The sequence below is a fragment of the Cydia fagiglandana genome, chromosome 26 (genome assembly GCF_963556715.1).
Source record: "Cydia fagiglandana chromosome 26, ilCydFagi1.1, whole genome shotgun sequence".
NCBI lineage: Eukaryota > Metazoa > Arthropoda > Insecta > Lepidoptera > Tortricidae > Cydia > Cydia fagiglandana.
In genome coordinates, this window is record NC_085957.1 from 8,308,313 (window position 1) to 8,331,300 (window position 22,988).

The window sequence follows — 22,988 nt, forward strand, 5'->3', positions numbered from 1 at the left end:
TTGCTTCGGGTTGATGTGGTGAAAAATTTTGTGTTTCACTCGGGGGCAAATTTTGTTTTACCCTCGTGCTTTGAAATCCTTGCATCGCTCAAGATTCCATTTTTCGAACCACTCGCTACGCTCGTACTTCAATTTTGGAATCTTTTGCTTGCTCGGGTATCAATATTAGCACGAGCGGTTAAACAACAACTTTGCCCCCTTGTAAAACAAATAACTATTTTTTACAGGTATCGGTCTCACGGGCTGTGCCGCGGGCGCGCACGCGCGCCGCGCGCGGCGTGCGCGCTGCTGGCGGGCGCGGCGCGCGCGCAGCAGCTGCTGCAACACGTCGCAGTCTACCGGGAGCTCGACCAGGTTTCCATCATGTCTTGTCATGTTTTATTACACGAACGACGGATATGTCGGCGGCCGATCGTAAGATCAGGCCATAGACTAGGAATCCTCTAGACCGAGCATAGTCGCGCTAACCCCTCTGCCACGCATACGGTAATTTTACTCCATGTTCGAGTCGAAAGTGTCTTTGTGTGACGTCCGTGTCTTCGATCGCACCCCCGCATTTTCGGCATCATCGGTTGCATAAAATAATTGCTCTAAACTCGGTCTAGAGGATTCCTAGTCTATGGATCAGGCATATCATGAAATTCCTAGGCATATCGTGAAACGGAAAATCTATGACTCGTTCCCTAAGTCGACGGAACCTGAAGCATCTGAAGCAGCCTAACGAACCTATCTTACCTATATGTATATTGGTTTAATGTGACTATCCTCAAAACAATACACAGGAACATTACGATCTGCCTGATCTTACGATCGGCCGCCGACAGATATATCCGAATCGCAGGTCCAAGGCCAAAGACGGATTGTTCATTATTGTTTTGTGAAGTCAGGTCCTTTTTGTTAAATTTGAACGACTGTTTTTTTTTTCTAGATCATAAGCCGCAAATGCGGCTGCGGCATCCAGGACGAGCCGCCACAGCAAGAGGAAGATCACGCAGATGCCTTCACTGCGCTCGTGATTCCCTACTCTCCCTCGGCCAACCTAGAAAAAGATACAGAAGTTGAAGTTGATAAAGAAAATGATTCAGTTAAGGAAAACAATGATAATAATGATAAATATTATAATAAAGATGTAATAAGTAAAGATATTGAAAATCAAAATGAAGAATATCTAGTCAAAAGCAAGAAAGGAACATCTATAGAGATAATTAGTCAAATAACTGAAGATAATGATTTTATAAAAAATAATGAAGATATTACAAATGCCGATTCAAAGGAAAAGTCCAAAGAAGATAGCGTAGAATCGAAAGTTAGTGAAATAAGAACTAGTGGTGAAAGTGAAAGTGAAACTAATTTAGAGTGTAATAAGTGTAATAGAAAGAGGAGTGGTGTGGATAAGGAGTGTTGTGGTGAGGAGGTCAAGAAAGAGGATGTGGCTAGCGTGGACCTCAGTTCCGCTATAGCTTTGATAAATAGGTAAGTCAATTATATAATATCTGGGAGACCGAGCTTTGCTGAGGCACATAAAAACTCAAAATTGCGCGTTGCAACGGGCAAGGTGGCCAAAAGGCTGGCCGTATTTCCTCGCTGTATGGCGATGCTATAGCTCGTTTACGCAATCGCTCAGTAAACAATCTTGATGTGTCTTTTAATTGAAAAACACATTTTAAAAATAAGTTACGGCAAATATGAAACAATCATGAATCTAATACGATCATTTTTTTTAATTTTTTTTTATTATGAATGGGCTTACTCATGGCCACAGACTAGCCGAGGCGTAGACGTGGCCTACGATGGAGCGAGCTCGCCCAGAAGGTGCCTGTTCACTCTTGATTTGAAGATTGCCGGGTTATAAGAACACGGAAATATAGACGCCGGCGAGGAATTCCATTCCTTGGCAGTGCGCATAAGGAAAGTAGAAGCAAAGCGCTTCGTGCGAATTGGTGGAATATCTACCATGTAAGGATGGAAACCGGCCGTGCGTCTGAAAGTCCGATGGTAGAATGGGGACGGTGGAATAAGCTCGTGTAGCTATATTCTTCTGCTTTTATAAGTAATAGTTACTGATTTTTAAAAAGCGTTTTTCAATTAAAAGACATGTCAAGATCGCTTACCTTCATACAAGTTCTTTCTAATGCTAAAAAAACGACCTATAATACGCTGTGCGAAATAGGGGCCAGCCCTCTGGTCACCAGAAGCCTCTATTAGGCGGCCCTACAAGTATTTGTTCAGTCGACGCGCAGTTGGCCCCCATGGCCCCAAAGTTTCAACTCACTTGAATTTTCAATCAATAATAATTGGCCGTATAATTAGCTTAATAATTTCCTTATTTTCGATTTTTTCCTCATCACATCTCAAACTTTTTTAGATACTGCGGCAAACTGCCCTCCGACACATTCACCCGTCTCGCTCCCTCATACCGCACCGAGCGCGTCCACATACGCACCGCCTCGGGCGTGCAGCCCGCGTGGGTGTGCACTCTGCGACTGCCGCTCAACTGCCCCGTCAAATACAACATCGTGGTCAGTATCGCTGCATTAGTGAGACTCGCTATAATCGCTACATCCGCCTCGCTCTCTCATACCGCACCGAGCGAGTCCACATACGGACCGCCTCGGGCGTGCAGCCCGCGTGGGTGTGCACTCTGCGACTGCCGCTCAACTGCCCCGTCAAATACAACATCGTGGTCAGTATCGCTGCATTAGTGAGACTCGCTATAATCGCTACATCCGCCTCGCTCTCTCATACCGCACCGAGCGAGTCCACATACGCACCGCCTCGGGCGTGCAGCCCGCGTGGGTGTGCACTCTGCGACTGCCGCTCAACTGCCCCGTCAAATACAACATCGTGGTCAGTATCACTATCGCTACATTAGTGAGACTCGCTATAATCGCTACATCCGCCTCGCTCTCTCATACCGCACCGAGCGAGTCCACATACGCACCGCCTCGGGCGTGCAGCCCGCGTGGGTGTGCACTCTGCGACTGCCGCTCAACTGCCCCGTCAAATACAACATCGTGGTCAGTATCGCTGCATTAGTGAGACTCGCTATAATCGCTACATTCGCCTCGCTCTCTCTTACCGCACCGAGCGAGTCCACATACGGACCGCCTCGGGCGTGCAGCCCGCGTGGGTGTGCACTCTGCGACTGCCGCTCAACTGCCCCGTCAAATACAACATCGTGGTCAGTATCGCTGCATTAGTGAGACTCGCTATAATCGCTACATCCGCCTCGCTCTCTCATACCGCACCGAGCGAGTCCACATACGGACCGCCTCGGGCGTGCAGCCCGCGTGGGTGTGCACTCTGCGACTGCCGCTCAACTGCCCCGTCAAATACAACATCGTGGTCAGTATCGCTGCATTAGTGAGACTCGCTATAATCGCTACATCCGCCTCGCTCTCTCATACCGCACCGAGCGAGTCCACATACGGACCGCCTCGGGCGTGCAGCCCGCGTGGGTGTGCACTCTGCGACTGCCGCTCAACTGCCCCGTCAAATACAACATCGTGGTCAGTATCGCTGCATTAGTGAGACTCGCTATAATCGCTACATCCGCCTCGCTCTCTCATACCGCACCGAGCGAGTCCACATACGGACCGCCTCGGGCGTGCAGCCCGCGTGGGTGTGCACTCTGCGACTGCCGCTCAACTGCCCCGTCAAATACAACATCGTGGTCAGTATCGCTGCATTAGTGAGACTCGCTATAATCGCTACATCCGCCTCGCTCTCTCATACCGCACCGAGTGAGTCCACATACGGACCGCCTCGGGCGTGCAGCCCGCGTGGGTGTGCACTCTGCGACTGCCGCTCAACTGCCCCGTCAAATACAACATCGTGGTCAGTATCGCTGCATTAGTGAGACTCGCTATAATCGCTACATCCGCCTCGCTCTCTCATACCGCACCGAGCGAGTCCACATACGGACCGCCTCGGGCGTGCAGCCCGCGTGGGTGTGCACTCTGCGACTGCCGCTCAACTGCCCCGTCAAATACAACATCGTGGTCAGTATCGCTGCATTAGTGAGACTCGCTATAATCGCTACATCCGCCTCGCTCTCTCATACCGCACCGAGCGAGTCCACATACAGACCGCCTCGGGCGTGCAGCCCGCGTGGGTGTGCACTCTGCGACTGCCGCTCAACTGCCCCGTCAAATACAACATCGTGGTCAGTATCGCTGCATTAGTGAGACTCGCTATAATCGCTACATCCGCCTCGCTCTCTCATACCGCACCGAGCGAGTCCACATACGCACCGCCTCGGGCGTGCAGCCCGCGTGGCTTGTACCAACTTGTACCAACTTGTACTATGGGTGCTAAGCGACGTTATACATACTTATATACATTCAAAACAACTATGACTCAGGAACAAATTTTAATATTTGTGTTCATCACACAACTAAATGCCCTTACCGGGATTCGATCCCAGGACCACCGGCTTCACAGGCACCTGCTATACCAGACCAGTTGCCATTTTATTGTATTGTGTGTTATCTATCTTTGTGTCACTTGTATATTAAATTATTTTGCAAATTGTAATTGTGTGTCACTAACCTTAATTAATTTCAATATTTGTTGTACTACTAACACTATATGGATATCTATGATTCAAAATAAATAAATAATTGAATTTAATTGAATATTTATACTTGTTACAGGGTCACCCAATGCCGACACGAGTGCTGGCGCGAAGAATGGCGGCGTTGCAAGCGTGTAGGATACTACACAAATCTGGGGAACTCGACGATCATCTGATGCCTATAGGTAATTATATAGCGGCATGTTGGCTAATATCACTACACCTTATAAAACAGTGGTTCGTGGTTCCTTTTCAGTCCGGTCACCCCTATGATTAACTAGGGAACCTGATTTTACCCCTCCTCCCAATGGTAATAAAACATGAAACGTGTACGTTTATTGTATTGTTAAATTAGGTTAGCTTATTACCCCCGTAAAATACCAGTTTTAACCCCCCCCCCCCGGGGGGTAATTACCCCCAGTTTAGGAACCACTGTTATAAAACAAAGTCCTCCGACCGTCTGTCTTTTTGTATGCTCGCGATAAACTCCAAAACTACTGACTTTCATGCGGTTTTCATCTAATCTTTTATCAAAAATGTTATATTTATTTAACCTTTATTGCACAAAAAAAACTTTACAGTACAAAAGGCGGACTTAATGCCATGAGGCATTCTCTACCAGTCAACCTTTAGGCAAAGCAGAGAGATTGATTATATTGATTTGATTAATTTGTAATATGTTGTTGTTTTATTTTAGGCAAGGAGAACTTCAAGGCGGGTGAGTTAGAAGCTTGCGCCGAGGCCGACGCGAGGCCTGGCACCACGAAGAGGCGGCAATACTATTATAAAAGGGTAACTATTGTTTTACATAGATTTTTGTTAAAATTCTTTGATTTGTTAAAGGGAGGAAACAGTTATTGATTGTTTAGTATTTTTACAATAAAGAAATCTTATCTTATCTTATCAAACAGACAGGGTACGCTGACAGATGTCTAATCAATACAATTTTGCGAGATTTGGCGCCTTAAGTTTATAAATTGTATAGTGTGACACCAGTCACAGTACCCCTCAGGTTTGATAAAACTATCGGGATAAGTTCGTTCGTATTTTTTTAACTTTTAGAGTACATATCAATAAGAATGTAGACAAGGTATGGGTACAGTCACCTCCAATAATATGTTACACAACGAAGGCCGCATAAATATCTGACACGATCTTATTTGTAGAGCCATAAGAGCGTGTCACATATTTTTGCGGCGTTCGAAGAGTAACATATTATTGCAGGTGACTGTACTTATGTTAATGCAAAATGTCGGTTTAAAGTTATCTATCATTGACGTATATCTTTGAGATATTACAGGAATGCCTCTTATTTCAGACAGCGCGAGCCTTCACAAACTGCGAGCCAATTGTAGACACCACGGACGAGCAGCTGGCCGAAGAGACAGACGGACAGACAGAGCCAATTGCCAGTAAGTTTACAGTTCGATATTTTCTCAACACGCAAAGTTATGGCAGTAGGGCGACACTCATTCTTCCGGGCATTCTCGGCTCCGTTCGGTTCAGCATTCATCATCATCTCAGCCACAAGACGTCCACTGCTGAACATAGGCCTCCCCCTTGGACCTCCATTCGTACCGGTTGGAAGCGACCCGCATCCAGCGTCTTCCGGCGACCTTAACAAGGTCGTCCGTCCATCTTGTGGGTGGACGTCCTACGCTGCGCTTGCTAGTCCGTGGTCTCCACTCGAGCACTTTTCGACCCCATCGGCCATCTTCTCTGCGCGCAATGTGGCCTGCCCATTGCCACTTCAGCTTGCTAATCCGGTGGGCTATGTCGGTTTAGTTCGTCTACGTATCACCTCATTTCTGATTCGATCACGCAGAGAAACTCCGAGCATAGCCCTCTCCATAGCTCGTTGAGCGACTTTGAATTTTGAGATGAGGCCGATAGTGAAAGACCACGTTTCGGAGCCGTAAGTCATCACTATTTCATCGGTTCAGCATTGCTCCGAGCAATTATTAAGGTTGGCACAAGTTGACGTCCCTTTGCGTGCCCACAGATAAGATAATGACCTGAATTTTGACAACCCTAAATAGCCGAAAGGGATAGTGCCATACATAAGAAAAGGACAGCATGATTCCTGAATCGCTCTCTAAGGAAGGTTGTAGGAAGTAGGGAGTGCTTCCGGTACCGGTTTTCTATACAAATACAGAACCGGAACCGGTAATTCCCGGTTCTCGCCATACAAACTCAGAACCCTTTTATTCCGTACGGTGGTACAGTCAAATGTAAAAATATGGGTGCACAAATTATCTAAAAAATGTATGTCTCTTATGTCAGCGAATGTCTCTTGTGAATGTATGTCTCTTAGCTCTTATGTCAACGAAATGGGAACTATGGGACATATTTTTGAATAAATTGTCTACATATAATATTTTAAACTTTCGCGTTTTGAACACATATCAACTCACATCTATAGACGGGTCTAACGCGAATTTTATTCAATCACCTTGATTTACCGATGTTTTGACATTTTGCTGGGACATCAGTCAGCCGCGACCACGACCAGTGAAACCTGTGTCGAAACGTCGGTAAATCGAGGTAATTGAATGAAATCCGCGTTAGACCCGTCTACAATAATGTGAGTTAATGAAGTTGTCTACACCCATATTTTTACACTTGACTGTACTTATTCGTTTTGTTAATGATTATTCTGAATACTTGTTACAGGTAGCAACGTGCTATACGCTATAGCCTGCACGCTCTGGTGCGCGCTACCCGAGCGGTATAACACAAGGGGCAGGCGGCTCCACGCGCCACAGCTAGCGAGACAAGCGTGCGGTGTGCTCATGCGAGTACAACAACCGGACAGGTATCTTCTACTTGTTCAACCTGGCGTTGTCCCGACCTAGAGCCAGGGTCCGCTTTCCTGCTCAATCTTCTCCACTTTGCCCGGCCTTCGGCACCCTCAGGTGTGAGATTGTTCTCTTCCAAGCGAGGTAACAGTTAAGCCACATTTTCGGGTAGTTATAACATTATTGGTTAACCAACCAAATACAAAACCGCCTGGATCTGTCACTGAACGACCTGACTTTAACCTACATTATTTGATCGTGTCTCGTTCTAGCTCTTGATCGGTAGATTTTGTTTACTTTTATTTAAATACCTAAAGATACAGAGTATAAAACCAGCATATGTTATATTGACGACCGGTCTGGCCTAGTGGGTAGTGACCCTGCCTGCGAAGCCGATGGTCCTGGGTTCGAACCCCAGTAAGGGCATTTATTTGTATAATGATACAGATATTTGTTCCTGAGTCATGGGTGTTTTCTATGTATTTAAGTATTTGTGTATTATATATATCGTTGTCTGAGTACCCACAACACAAGCCTTCTTGAGCTTACTGTGGGACTTAGTCAATCTGTGTAAGAATGTCCTATAATATTTATTTATTTATTTATTTATGTTCCGCAGATTGCAGATCCCATCGTTCCCGGTGTACACGCGGTCCGGCGAGGTGCGCGTGACCGTGGCGCCCGCCGCGCACGCCGACACCAGGCTCAGCCCGCGCAGGAAGCTACTCATCACGAGGTACATTAAGATACAAGTGCGAAAAGTAGGAAATTCGCAACGAGTGGCTTTAAATTGAAAGTATTGAAACACGACCGAAGGGAGTTGCGAATTATCTATTCGCACATATATCGTGCAATGTTATACAGTACATACTTACTTACTGCCGTGGCGCAGCGATCCGAAGTGGATCTTGGCCTCTGACACTAAGGAACGCCATGCTTCTCTGTCTAGCGCCGTTTCTGTCCAATCGACGGCACCGAGCTCGTTCAGATCTTTCACGACCTCATCGCACCAGCGATACCTAGGACGCCCAACCGGTCGTCGACCATCCGGACGGCCCGAGTACGCTCTCCAAACCGCTCGATCTTCACCCATACGGACCACGTGCCCGAGCCATCTGAGTCTTGAGGCTTTCGTTTCTCCTACTATATTGGGTTCGGCCACTAGATCTTCGATTTCCTGGTTCCGGCGTATGCCATGGCTCGTGGAAGATACGCAGGAACCAGGGCGGAGAAGATACAGTACATATGACCCTTTAAATTTATGCCAATTACCGCGCTAGGGCGATAAAGTAGCAGCATATGTACAGTCAACTGTAAAAATATGGGTGTAGCCAACTTATTCGAAAATATGTCCTTAATTCACTGACATAAGAGCTATAGGACATATTTTTGAGATGATTTGTGCACCCTTATTTTTACAGTTTACTGTACTGTAAATTATTTTATATTTTTTTATTTATATTTTTATCAAATGGATTGGGCGCTTTTATAGTTTCCCGTGTTCGTCCACGGCACCTATACGATTTATCGACAAGAAAAAGTGACCGAATACAACATTTTGATTTCATTTTGGATAACAATAAAAGAGCTTAAAATTTTCAAATGTGCAGTCAAGCGTGAGTCGGACTTATGTACGGAACCCTTTTGGCACGCGAGTCCGACTCGCACTTGACCGGTTTTATTTCTATGGTGCGCAGGTTCATGCGTTTCGTGTTCGCGGACGTGCTGCGCGTGCGCCGGCGCGGCATGACGCTCGAGCCGGAGGCCTGCACACACAACAACTACTACGTAGTGCCCACTGTTAAAGGTACGATAATTCCGCTACTCGACGCTAGATGTCCACTGCGAAAATAATAGTCGTGTTGGTACCAAAACTGATACACGGTGTAACATGAGGAAATCGAATAATTTTAACAGCGTATTCCTGATCATATTTAGAGACAAAATGTCCTATAAACTTTTTTGAGATTCGCCTAGTTTCAGAGATAATATTAATTAAAAAAAAACAAGTTTTTATTGTTACATAGTGTAAAAGGCCTGTTTGATGGTGATGTTGCTGCTATGGGACGTAGTCTAAATATCCTTATTGATAGATGTCAAAAAGTGACAAGTAACACTTTGCAAAAAGTAGGTTTTACGAAAAAAAAAATGTAAAAATCAATTTTAAGTGACAACGTTACCAATAACATTTATTTTTTATGTACAAATACATTTAAAAAATTGAAAAAACAAAATAACAATTTTTTTTGGCGAAATTGACTTAAACTCATATTACATTTTTTCCTACTTTTGACCTCAGAAATGCGTGGTTAAAATTATTCGGTATCCTCATGTTGCACCGTGTATATGGAGTGAGCACTCTTCTTCTTCTTCCTCGCGTCATCCCGGCATTTTGCCACGGCTCATGGGAGCCTGGGGTCCGCTTCACAACTAATCCCAGGATTTGACGTAAACACTAGTTTTTAAAAATCCACCGCCATTTGACCTTCCAACTCAGGGGGGAAACTAGGCCTTATTGGGATTAGTCCGGTTTCCTCACGATGTTTTTCTTCACCGAAAAGTGACTAGTAAATATCAAATGAAAAAAAAACTCATTGGTACGAGCCGGGATTTGAACGCGAACAAAGTCGCACGCTCTTACCGCTAGGCCACCAGCGCTTCGTATGTAGTGAGCACTCTATTTTTACTATATTTCTCTATTCTGTTACCTTCAAATCAAAAGTGAACAGGCACCTTCTGGGCGAGCTCCATCGTAGGCCACGTCTACGCCTTTGGCTAGTCTGTGGCCATGAGTAAGCCCATTCATAATAAAAAAAAAACCAAAATACTATTAAAATGTAACAGTAAACAAACCAGACGGCAGCACTAAAGTGGACATCGACTGGAAGTTCCTGGAGCAGATATATCAGTACACAGAAGAAAAGGCGCACGCCGAGCTAGAGAAACCGGTGCTGTGGGCGGAAGAAGGGAAGAACGAAGAAAAACGGCCCGGGGAAGGCGAAGTATGGGCGAGGAAAGACGATGACACTAAAGTGAGTATTTATATTATTAAGAAGGTGTTTATGTAGAAGCCCGTGCTGTGGACGGAAGAAGGGAAGAACGAAGAAAAACGGCCCGGGGTAGGCGAAGTTTGGGCGAGGAAAGACGATGACACGAAAGTAAGAAATTACGTTTAAATTATTATTGTTTTTTATTAAACATGTAGAAGCCAGTAGTTTTCATCGAATTCAAACAACACCAAGTGACAAAAACAAGTGAGTCTAAACCGTAAAATTATTCAAAGCCAGTAGTTTAATAACAAATATTAGCAGTACATGGGAGAGAAGATGGAAGAAGGGAAGAACGAAAAAACGGCCAGGGGAAGGCGAAGTGTGGACGAGGACGGAGGATGACGCTAAAGTTATTATATTATTAAGGTGGTATTTATGTAGAAGCCGGTGCTATGGACGGAAACAGGGAAGAACGAAGTGGAGGCAAATAAAAACGGCCTGTGGAAGGCGAAGTATGGACGAGGAAGGAGGATGACGCTAAAGTTATTATATTATTAAGGTGGTATTTATGTAGAAGCCGGTGCTATGGACGGAAACAGGGAAGAACGACCAAAAACGGCCCGGGGAAGGCGAAGTGTGGGCGAGTAAGGAGGATGACGCTAAAGTGAGTATTTATATTATTAAGATGGTATTTATGTAGAAACCGGTGCTATGGACGGAAACAGGGAAGAACGAAGAAAAACGGCCCGGGGAAGGCGAAGTGTGGGCGAGGAAAGACGATGACACTAAGTATAATAACAGATGTTTTCTACTCGTATATTTAAAAAAAAATGTTGTTTTTGTACTACCATAGTCTAATAAAATATGGTCTTCTCTTCCCAGAGTGACACAAGTCTACGTCACAATAACATTGCCACTTTGTATAGCGCTATTGCATATTATCCTACAGCGCTGTCGCATGATGACGTAGGCTTGTGTCAGTCACGTGACCTAGAAAAGACGGGAAGAGAGTACCAGGCGGAGTATATTATTATACCATGTGTACTACACACTACACAGCTCTGATGAGCACAAAAATTATATCGTTTTTGTTTTCAGTCAGAAAACCAGGACAAGAGAAAAGTGAAGAAGATGGACAACCCACTGCTGAAGCCCGGCGAAACCTTCGTGTTTGACCCTGAAAAATACAGGGAGGCGGTCGTCACACCGTGGTACCGCAACCAGGACCAACCCCAGGTACCACCACGCTCCGCGATTGTTGCGCCATCTAGGGACTGTCATCATCATCATCATCTCAGCCATAAGACGTCCACTGCTGAACATAGGCTCCCCCTTGGACCTCCATACGTGCCGGTTGGAAGCGTCCCGCATCCAGCGTCTTCCGGCGACCTTAACAAGGTCGTCTGTCCATCTTGTGGGTGGACGTCCTACGCTGCGCTTGCTAGTCCGTGGTCTCCACTCGAGCACTTTTCGACCCGTACAAGCCTAGGGACTGTATCTTTAGGTATTTAAATAAAATGTAGGTCGAGGTTAACGAGGTGAGGACGTGCATAGTCAGGATTAGGGCATGCTCCCGGGAATTCCCGGTTCTCATATTCCCGGGAATTCCCGGGAATTTTATGGTATCAAAAGAACCGGTACTGAAGACCCGGTACCGGTACTTCCCGGTTCTCATCATATGACTATTTATTCCCATTTCAATAGTAGTAATGTATTAGTACTTTAGCTCGGGACATTATATAACATTTAATAATGGTGCTATGAAACGGGGGACCCAAATAACCCGATAAATTAACCTAGTAAAGTAGGCATTCGTGAAGGCAGGCCGTGCCGTCATATAGTGTTGAGTGCATCGACTACGCTACGGCCGTGTGGCTCGGCCCAGGCGGAGCCTATGTGTGCCGGTTAATTTCGTAAAATAGGTTGGAACGCCAATTAAGTGTTTGTTTATAATAAAATAAGTCATTTATTAATTCTTATGCAATTATTTATATGAAAATAAGTCATTCATAAAGATTGTACGCTAACAGAAACAATTTCTTAAAAGTAATCAAAAGATGCCTTGAGAACCGGGAAGAACCGGGAATCCCGGTTCCGGCCATGCCCAGAACCGGGAAATGAAATTCTTGGTACCGGGACCGGTACTGCATGCCCTAGTCAGGATGGATTATCGGCACACCTCAGTAAAAGATACAACTTAAAAAAAACAATCGATTAAAGATATATAAGTAGATTAATTTATTTCTTATTGAGAATAAAATAATAATATTATCAACGTCAAAATGTTTCTAAATAACATGATCGCAAAAAAAGATCGTCAGATTGTAATATATAATTAATTATAGTTGACATAAATAAAGAGAAAATTCATTATAATAATTAAGCATTAAATAGAAAATATAAAACAATCATAACAAAAATTAAAAATTAAATACAGTAAAGTAAAATGTCAGAGAATAATAATCGTAGCATTTTTATGAGATCATAGTGAGTATAGTAGCTTGCATAGTATAAAGCGGTCAAAATGTATATATTGAACAGGCAATGTTAATAATAGGCTTATCACTGTGTCTTCTCATAACTCATAATTCATAATTTATTGCATAATAATCATGTGGTAGGTACAAGACAGATATTACATTAGGTTAAGTTCTCACATGAACCCTGTTAGGGCACAGCAAATGTTTCTTAAAACTAAACTATAACTAGGACGTGCAGTGCAGGCACATGTATACATAATTTGAAATAAACGCATTTTGATACTTATGTTCAAGGCATAATGGGGTCATCCATTAATTACGTCACACCAATTTCTAGGTTTTTTGACCCCTCGCCCCCCTTGTCACACTTGGTCACATTTGGCAAACCCCTCCCCCCCTAGTGTGACGTCACATTTTTTCTACGAAATCGCCAAATGGAATTAAGTAAATACCTACATAAGTATTATTAATCTTTATTCATCATTTTTCTTAGGCTAGGGTTTTTATAATATGAATATAAAAGTAAAATATAAAAACACTTACAAAACAATAAAAAATACATATAAACACATTATAAAAAACCTAACCTAGGGTGCCGCCAGCAGCGGGGCAAGGCCCAAGCTACCGGTGGTCAGGGCTGCAGAGGGAGGAACCGACGTACTATCCGCGCCGTGTCCAAGATCACCGCCTTCTGCATCTGTCCCTTGATCCAACCACCTTTACATATTTATTAAAATATTTTTGGCGATATAAATATTAGTAATTTTATAACCCAAAACTGCTTAGGAAAGAAAATTAAACGAATAAAAACCATTTTCGTTTTAAAAACTTGTTATTTAAATGTACAGCGAACTAAATAATTTAAATAAATTTTCGGTTACTGATGAAGTTATAGTGACGTCACAAAGTTTGTGTCTCCCCCCTCCCCCATGTCACAATATGTCACATTTTCTTGACCCCCTCCCTCCCCCTAAACGTGTGACGTAATTAATGGATGACCCCTAAGATTAAAAGCTAATATTTATTATTTTATACTTATGTTATTAATTTATTTTTAAATCTCTTCCAGTTCTTCCTAGTAGCCGAAATATGCTCCAACCTGACCCCAGACTCTGAGTTCCCTTCGGACACGCACACAAGCTTCCGTGACTATTACAAGAGCAAATATGGCGTCACACTCACACAGCCGCACCAGCCTCTGTTGGACGTGGACCACACTAGTGCCAGGCTCAATCTGCTCACGCCCAGGTAAATAAGATAAAGATAAGATAAGATAAAGATAAGATTGACCCCAGACTCTGAGTTCCCGTCGGACACGCACACAAGCTTCCGTGACTATTACAAGAGCAAATATGGCGTCACACTCACACAGCCGCACCAGCCGCTGTTGGACGTGGATCACACTAGTGCCAGGCTCAATCTGCTCACGCCCAGGTAAATAAGACAAAGATAGGACAAAGATAAGATAAGATTGACCCCAGACTCTGAGTTCCCATCGGACACGCACACAAGCTTCCGTGACTATTACAAGAGCAAATATGGCGTCACACTCACACAGCCGCACCAGCCGCTGTTGGACGTGGACCACACTAGTGCCCGGCTCAATCTGCTCACGCCCAGGTAAATAAGACAAAGATAGGACAAAGATAAGATAAGATAGCTGTAAGATAAAGATAAGATTGACCCCAGACTCTAGATTCTGTTCAACACACAAGCTTCGGAGACTATTCTTCTTGTTCCTCGCGTTATCCCGGCATTTTGCCACGGCTCATGGGAGCCTGGGGTCCGCTTGACAATTAATCTCAAGAATTGGAGGCACTAGTTTTTTACGAAAGCGACTGCCATCTGACCGGCCAACCCAGAGGGTAAACTAGGCCTTACTGGGATAAGTCCGGTTTCCTCACGATGTTTTCCTTCACCGAAAAGCGGTTGGTAAATATCAAATGATATTTCGTACATAAGTTCCGAAAAACTCATTGGTACGAGCCGGGATTTGAACCCGCGACCTCCGGAGCGCTTCGACATCTCATGCCATCTAAGTATATGTGACGTTCCACGGAAAAAGGTACCTTTTGGCGGCTGGCCCTCACGTCGCATAGCGCTGCAATAATGTTGGAGCGACGTTAATTATAGCGTAAGCGCCAACCGCCATAAGGTACCTTTACCCCAGGGACGTTACATATCAGTTTAAATATTAATTAGTATTTATTTTCAGATACGTGAACCGCAAGGGCGTAGCCCTGCCCGTGTCGTCAGAACGCACCCGGCGCGCCAAGCGCGACCGACTGGACCAGAAGCAGATATTAGTTCCAGAACTGTGCACCGTGCACCCCTTCGCGGCGCCACTGTGGTTCGCCACTGTAGCCCTACCGTGCGTGCTCTACAGGTCGGTTAATATCTACACACATCATCATCATTCTAGCCTTCAGTCGCCCATTGCTGAGTATGCACGCACGCTGAGCACGCACGCACGCAAGGGCGTAGCCCTGCCCGTGTCGTCAGAGCGCACCCGGCGCGCCAAGCGCGACCGACTGGACCAGAAGCAGATATTAGTTCCAGAACTGTGCACCGTGCACCCCTTCGCGGCGCCACTGCGGTTCGCCACTGTAGCCCTACCGTGCGTGCTCTACAGGTCGGTTAATATCTACACACATCATCATCATTCTAGCCTTCAGTCGCCCATTGCTGAGTATGCACGCACGCTGAGCACGCACGCACGCAAGGGCGTAGCCCTGCCCGTGTCGTCAGAGCGCACCCGGCGCGCCAAGCGCGACCGACTGGACCAGAAGCAGATATTAGTTCCAGAACTGTGCACCGTGCACCCCTTCGCGGCGCCACTGTGGTTCGCCACTGTAGCCCTACCGTGCGTGCTCTACAGGTCGGTTAATATCTACACACATCATCATCATTCTAGCCTTCAGTCGCCCATTGCTGAGTATGCACGCACGCTGAGCACGCACGCACGCAAGGGCGTAGCCCTGCCCGTGTCGTCAGAGCGCACCCGGCGCGCCAAGCGCGACCGACTGGACCAGAAGCAGATATTAGTTCCAGAACTGTGCACCGTGCACCCCTTCGCGGCGCCACTGTGGTTCGCCACTGTAGCCCTACCGTGCGTGCTCTACAGGTCGGTTAATATCTACACACATCATCATCATTCTAGCCTTCAGTCGCCCATTGCTGAGTATGCACGCACGCTGAGCACGCACGCACGCAAGGGCGTAGCCCTGCCCGTGTCGTCAGAGCGCACCCGGCGCGCCAAGCGCGACCGACTGGACCAGAAGCAGATATTAGTTCCAGAACTGTGCACCGTGCACCCCTTCGCGGCGCCACTGTAGCCCTCCCCTGCGTGCTCTACAGGTCGGTTAATATCTACACACATATCATCATCATCATTCTAGCCTTCAGGCGCCCATTGCTGAGTACGCACGCACGCTGAGCACGCACGCACGCACGCACGCAAGGGCGTAGCCCTGCCCGTCAGGTCAGTTAAGGCAAAGATAATAAAGTGTATAGAGGCTTATTGTCATAGTATATTTTGTAGTCACAGTCAATTTACTGCCATCTATCGACACAGGATTAAAACTAAAAAAATAAATAAAAATATAAAAGAAATGTATACAGTATGTAACTGAACGAAAAGCAATTACTCAAACCCAAACGTACAAACCAAAACATACAAATGTTTAGGTTATACTGAGCAACTTTTACTGTGGGACCATCCCCGAAAACGCGGAAAATAAATTAGATTTTCATACATTTTGCTGGTCTGATGTTGAAATTTCCTAATTTTTATTTTCGCGATTTCGGGGTTGGTCCCATACACGTCCCATAGTAAAAGTTGCTTAATATGACCAAAGAGAATAGATTGTATAGAGGGCTATTGCCAAAGTAAATTTTGTAGTCACGGTACATTTACTGCCATCTATCGACACACGATTAAAACTTAAAGTTATAAATTATTCAAAATATGTTTACGGATAAATGATTTTTAATTTTTATTGTTCCATACTGACCCATGTTCTTTCACTGATATGTGTTAAAATTGTTAAATATCAAACGGTGTCGTCAACGCCATCTAGCCGAGAATAGGCCAAAGGTGTGTGCGCCATCTATTCGAGAATGACTTTTTCTTGATTTCCGAGGCACGTTTTTTTCTTAGACTTTATTTATCTTATACGGAGTTATATATATATCTCTGATATGACCTAAACGTTAGCACACACAAGCTTGCGTGTCGTAGTTTTGAGATCCCTAATAAATCTTGTTATTATTATTTATGTCCTCAGAATCAACGCACTGCTAATAGCGGACGAGATACGTCGTGGCGTGGCGGCCGGGGTCGCTCTAGGGGTCCCGAGAGTGGGGCCGGGGTTCCAGTGGCCACCGCTTGACTTCGGATGGAGTCTAGCTGAGGTAAGACACCACAACCACGGAATAAACAATAGTACTACCGTACAGAAAGGACAGTTCCTACAAACCCGAAGTTTGATAGCGGTTCAAGGTCGAATCATGATATCCCTTTCTAATATATGGCACTATCCCTTTCGGCTATTTAGGGTCGGTTGCACCAAACTGTTCGTATCGTTAAAGAGTTCGCTAAATTGTTATGTATGGAAAGTTTCATAGTAAAGCGCCGGGGCGCGCAGGCTGACGTTGATCAGTCTGTCAAATGTGGTTGGTGCAACTGGCCCTTAGGGTTGTCAAAATTCAACCGATTATCTTATCTGTGCTCGTGCACGCAAAAGGAAGTCAAGTGGTGCCAACCCTAATAGTTGCTCGGAGCAATGCTGAGCCGAGCGGAGCCGAGTTCGACCGAAGTGAGGAGTGTCTCCCCACTGCCACAACGAACTAACCTCGAAATTCACAAAAATAAATGAGCCCGCAAAAAACAGTCAGATAATTCCTTAGAACCTATTACAAATGTGCAGTCAAGCGTGAGGCGGACTTATGTACGGAGCCCTAGAAACGCGAGTCCGACTCGCACTTGGCCGTTTTTTTTATAAGGGCGCAACTCTCTCAGAAAACTTTCAGAAATAATTAGATTATTATTGTTCTATTTCTGATATGTCTTTCCAATATTTCGTTTTTTTTAGCATTAGAAAGCCTTCTTTCTAATGCTAAAAAAAAGCTATCTTGACATGTCTTTTAATTGAAAAACCCTTTTTAAAAATCAGTAACTATTACTTATGAAAGCAGAAGAATATAAATGATCGTATTAGATTCATAATTGTTACATATTTGCCGTGACTTATTTTTAAAACGAGTTTTTCAATAAAAAGACTCATCAAGATTGTTTACCTTATTTCTAATGCTAAAAAAAACGAAGTATACAATAAATATTAAAAATAATTTAATTACCGACTTTTAGGTGCTAAGCGCTGACTGTGAGAAGAACGAAAAAAGGAAAGAAAACGAAGTGGAACCGAAAGACGAAGACGAAGTCGAACTGAGGGAGAGAGAACACGAGGAGCAGAGAGAGACGGAAGAACCCAAGGAGAAGACTATCAACGATATTCTGCAAGAGAAGGAGGATGCTGAGAGCGTAAGTTAAAAACTGGACAAGTGCGAGTCGGACTCGCGCACGGAGGGTTCCGTACCATTACGCAAACAACGGCTAAAAATCACGTTTGTTGTGTGGGAGCTTCATTTAAATATTTATTTTATTGTTTTTAGTATTTTTTATTATAGCGGCAACAGAAATGCTTCTTCTGTGAAAATTTCATCTGTCTAGCTATCACCGTTCATGGGTTACAGCGTGGTGACAGACAGACGGACAGCAGAGTCTTAGTAATCCCCGTAATCGCAGAGTCTTAATAAAAGGGTCCCGTATTTACCCTTTGGCTACGGAACCCCAAAAAAGTTCAGGTAAACCCCAGAAATAGTCTAGTATGTGAACTCAAAACAAAAAGTGGCTGTGACATACGGACGGACAGACACACAGACAGACATGACGAATCTATAAGGGTTCCGTTTTTTGCCATTTGGCTACGGAACCCTAAAAACGGACGTTTTAACTTTCGACACATAGATTGACGAATCCAGCAACGTAAAAACTAGTTTGATGTATTCAAAAGGTACTGAAATACACAATAAAGTGCGAAGCGGCCTTCTTTTTTAAATACCTGTCGTTAAAATTAATAATCACGATTATTTAGCAGTGGCGCTAGTGTGCGCGTTGATGGGCTCTTAACATTTATTTCACTTCCGTATTCGCGTTGCCGAGGTTCCACCGTGTTGGTATGTTTTAGGGCTTCGAGATCGGCACGTGGGACAACAACATGGCGTCCTCCATTCCGGAACCGCCAGAGTTCGACGAGTTTATGGAACCGCTGCCTCCTAACCTGACCTTCTGTACTTCCGCTTCCGGTGAGTACTGATCCACTAAGGGCCACTTGCACCACTAACCCGGTGCTAACCGGTTAAACCTGGAGTTACCATGGTTACCAATACAATTTGACACTGGGCTAACGGTTTAACCACTTAACCCCGGGTTAGTGGGATGGTGCAAGTGCTCCTAAATGTTATAACTAACCGAAAATTTACAAATTGTTTGTTTACTTTTATTTAATTACCTAAAGCTTTGAGCAACACCGGCTTCCGACACGTCGGAAGGGAGGGGCCCAAGCGATATCTCGCCGTACAAATCTTTCTGCCATTTTTCGCAGGGGGAAAGGTGCACACAGTCGCATTTCTCACACACTTACGTACAAAATCCAATCTGTAATGACGACACAAATACATAGAAAATGACACACGTCAAAGACAAATCTTGCAAACCTCGATCTCTTTTTATGTATGTACGGACGAGTGACTAGTGTCACAACACGCACACTAACACATTTTCGTTGAAGTATGTCATTGTATTCTGAGAGATGAGAAGTCGGATTTGTCGGTCGACCGATCCGCAATTTGTACTGAGCGAGCAAAATCGATAAATCCAACAATTAAGATAAGATAAGATAGGAAACCGTTTATTGCAACACAAAAAAAAAATTACTTGAGACTAAAATATAATAATTGTATTAAATGTAATTTAACGTATGATATGTAAAAAACAATTACATGTGAAATGTAACACTTTCTTTTTGTAAATTTGATGTCCCCGACCTCTTTTTATAACAAAAAACCGAGCAAACAGGCATTTTTGTGCAGCAGTGTGCACGCGCGCGTCTGGACTCGGTCTAGTGAAAAATCCAAGTGCAACTAGTTTTATTACCCGCGCTAGATTAGATTGACGCGCTAATCTTGTACCTCGGCAGAGGGGAAATAGTGCGAATGCCGCCTCCCTTCCGTGTTGCTCGAAGACCTAAAGATACAGACTATGGAGTTTTTCATGTACCCGTATAACATATATTTATGTTGTGTATAGGCGGTGCGAACTGGTGCGACCCAGTCCAGAAGCCGAAAAGCCAGTTCAATCCTTCGCGAACGTTCTCCATGGCTGACAGCGACTGTTCCTACATGTCGAGGTAAACCGCTTCATAACAAATACTACACTACCACTTCTAAAACTACACTACCAATACTATACTATACTATTTTTACTAATAAATTACCAAGGGAGGCACTGGATTTACCATTTCCTGGACTTAAAAAATATGTCAAAACTAGTCTACTGCATAAGGCATAATATTACCTACACAGTCGAAGATTATGTTAATGATAAACACGCATGGCCGTCTATTAATAAATGAATTAATTATTATGAAATGTATTATCAGTAGTAAATTGTAATTGTTGAATTGCGTATTGTGTAAGCTGTTATTTATTTTTTAATTTAATTTATTAATTATAATGTACTTTGACGATGCAAAAGCGATTGTAAAATCCTACTTGATTAAATGATATTCTATTCTATTCTAGTCATGGCTGTAATCTTTGTATATACATACATACATACATGTAATCACGCCTATTTCCCGGAGGGGTAGGCAGAGACCACGGATTTCCACTTGCTACGATCCTGACATACGTCTTTTCGCTTCCTTCACTTTCATAACATTCCTCATACACGCTCGCCGGTTTAGGGTGCTCTTGACCTGGCCTTCCTTCAGGATTTTCCCGATCTGATCAGAGAAAGTCCGCCGAGGTCTACCCCTTCCAACTCCCACTTCTACTTCTCCCTCATACACTGTCTTTGTTAGACTTCTTTCACACATTCTTTCCACGTGTCCAAACCATCTTGTCGTGTGAAATCGGTACCAAATGGTGTCATCCAGTTCAAGAACATTGTTTTATTATATTATATATAATATATGTATTTATTTATGTATGTCTATGTAAGTATGTTTATGTATTGTATATGTATTTTTATTCTGTTTCTTTTTTTTTTTGCATGGTAATTTGTCTGTTTTCGATGTATTTAGTGATAAGTTTCTTTCATTGCATTTGCAACACCTACTGACATATGTAAATTTATTAATTTCCGCTACCCAAAGGTTGTCTGGAAGAGATCGCTTCTTAGCGATAAGACCGCCTGTTGTTTACCTCTGCCTGTATTTCTGTTTTCTTTTGTATTGTCTTCTTTTATTGAGGTGTGCAATAAAGAGTATTTGTATTGTATTGTTTATGATTCACGTGTAACACTTCGTAATGCGGTGTCTGCGTAGTCTGTGGTTGTTTACATGATAGGACAAGTAAGGATGAATACACTATACACTATTGTATTCATCCTTACTTGTCCTATCATGTAAATAACCACAGACTACGCATACACCGCATTACGAAGTGTTTACAAAGAGCGCGAGGTCACCACACATATGTACAATTTTACTTATAAAATGCTACGAATCGAGAAGCATAATAGAGTTGTATTCTGCGCTATTTTATATTATAATAACTTAAGGTAACTTAGGAGATAAGTATGACACATTCTGTAGTATAAAGCTCTAGCGGAGGGGAGGGAAGAGGAAATTGTGATCACATATGATTTGGTGCAGCCCACCTCAAGAGATTTATTCAATATATATATATCCAGACATAAAAGTTTTTGTGGCAAAAACGAGTGTTTAAGAAAACGGAACATCGATAAATCTGTTATCGATAAGGTAGATTCATATTAAAAATATGTAAGTAAATTCTACTTGCTGTAGATTAGTCACAAAGCGGTACATCATTACTTGATTACATATATTGAGTACTTAAAAATTATAACATAAACTGTGGTATACAATGCCAAAAGAATAGAAAACTACCAATATATCAAAAGAGAAGAAGATATCAAATGTGTTGTGTATTTCGCGGTAGCTAGCTTCTTATAAAATGTAATAAATACCTAAGTATAACGTTACGGGAATATCCACAATAGACTTGTCGATATTTCGTTTTGCCAATCACTTTATTTTGCCACAAAATAAAACTTCTATGTCTGTATCTTCTTCTTCTTTCCCCTGCCCCAACATGTCCCACGTCATGTGGGGTCGGCACAACATGTTTTTCTCTTCCATTCTCCTCTGTCTTTCGTGTCCTCAGCACTCACTCTTTTCTTTCTCATATCCTCTTTCACACAATCCATCCAAACTTCTATGTCTGTATATAACCCAATTTTTAGGGTTCCGTACCCAAAAGGTAAAACGGGACCCTATTACTAAGACTTCGCTGTCCGTCCGTCCGTCTGTCTGTCACCAGGCTGTATCTCACGAACCGTGATAGAAATAGAAATAGAAATAGAAATAGAAATAATTTTATTCGTAAGCACAAACACAAAATAAAAACTTATACTAAACAGAGAAACATAAAAAAGATATAGAAAGAAGATATAGCTAGTCAGTTGAAATTTTCACAGATGATGTATTTCTGTTGCCGCTATAACAACAAATACTAAAAACAGAATAAAATAAAGATTTAAATGGGGCTCCCATACAGCAAACGTCATTTTTGACCAAAGTTAAGCAACGTCGGGCGTGGTCAGTACTTGGATGGGTGACCGTTATCTTTTTGCATTTTTTCCGTTTTCTTTGTGCTTTATGGTACGGAACCCTTCGCGCGCGAGTCCGACTCGCACTTGCCTGGTTTTTATTTTCAGTTGTACGTAATGTTTTAATATTTTTCAGTGATTTTGACACAGACGATTCAGATCTGAACTCTGAAGATAGCGACGACACGGACACAAGCGGGTTCTGTAGCAGTAAAAGCAATGGTATGG

General features: G+C 43.6%; 1 protein-coding gene across 1 annotated transcript in view; it reads left to right on the forward strand.

Moving 5' to 3' along the window:
- The window catches only part of LOC134677348 (endoribonuclease Dcr-1), a 55,417-nt gene that overhangs the window by 9,545 nt on the left and 22,884 nt on the right, over nt 1–22,988 (forward strand). Inside the window, exons 12-29 of the mRNA XM_063535783.1 lie at nt 228–354; nt 929–1,473; nt 2,366–2,519; nt 4,656–4,761; nt 5,274–5,368; nt 5,895–5,988; nt 7,250–7,391; nt 7,994–8,110; nt 9,072–9,181; nt 10,219–10,406; nt 11,463–11,600; nt 13,914–14,092; nt 15,060–15,230; nt 17,131–17,257; nt 18,213–18,386; nt 19,093–19,210; nt 20,214–20,313; nt 22,897–22,982. Of these exons, the coding sequence (XP_063391853.1) occupies nt 228–354; nt 929–1,473; nt 2,366–2,519; nt 4,656–4,761; nt 5,274–5,368; nt 5,895–5,988; nt 7,250–7,391; nt 7,994–8,110; nt 9,072–9,181; nt 10,219–10,406; nt 11,463–11,600; nt 13,914–14,092; nt 15,060–15,230; nt 17,131–17,257; nt 18,213–18,386; nt 19,093–19,210; nt 20,214–20,313; nt 22,897–22,982 (2,771 nt within the window). The remainder of the gene's footprint in view (nt 1–227; nt 355–928; nt 1,474–2,365; nt 2,520–4,655; nt 4,762–5,273; nt 5,369–5,894; nt 5,989–7,249; nt 7,392–7,993; nt 8,111–9,071; nt 9,182–10,218; nt 10,407–11,462; nt 11,601–13,913; nt 14,093–15,059; nt 15,231–17,130; nt 17,258–18,212; nt 18,387–19,092; nt 19,211–20,213; nt 20,314–22,896; nt 22,983–22,988) is intronic.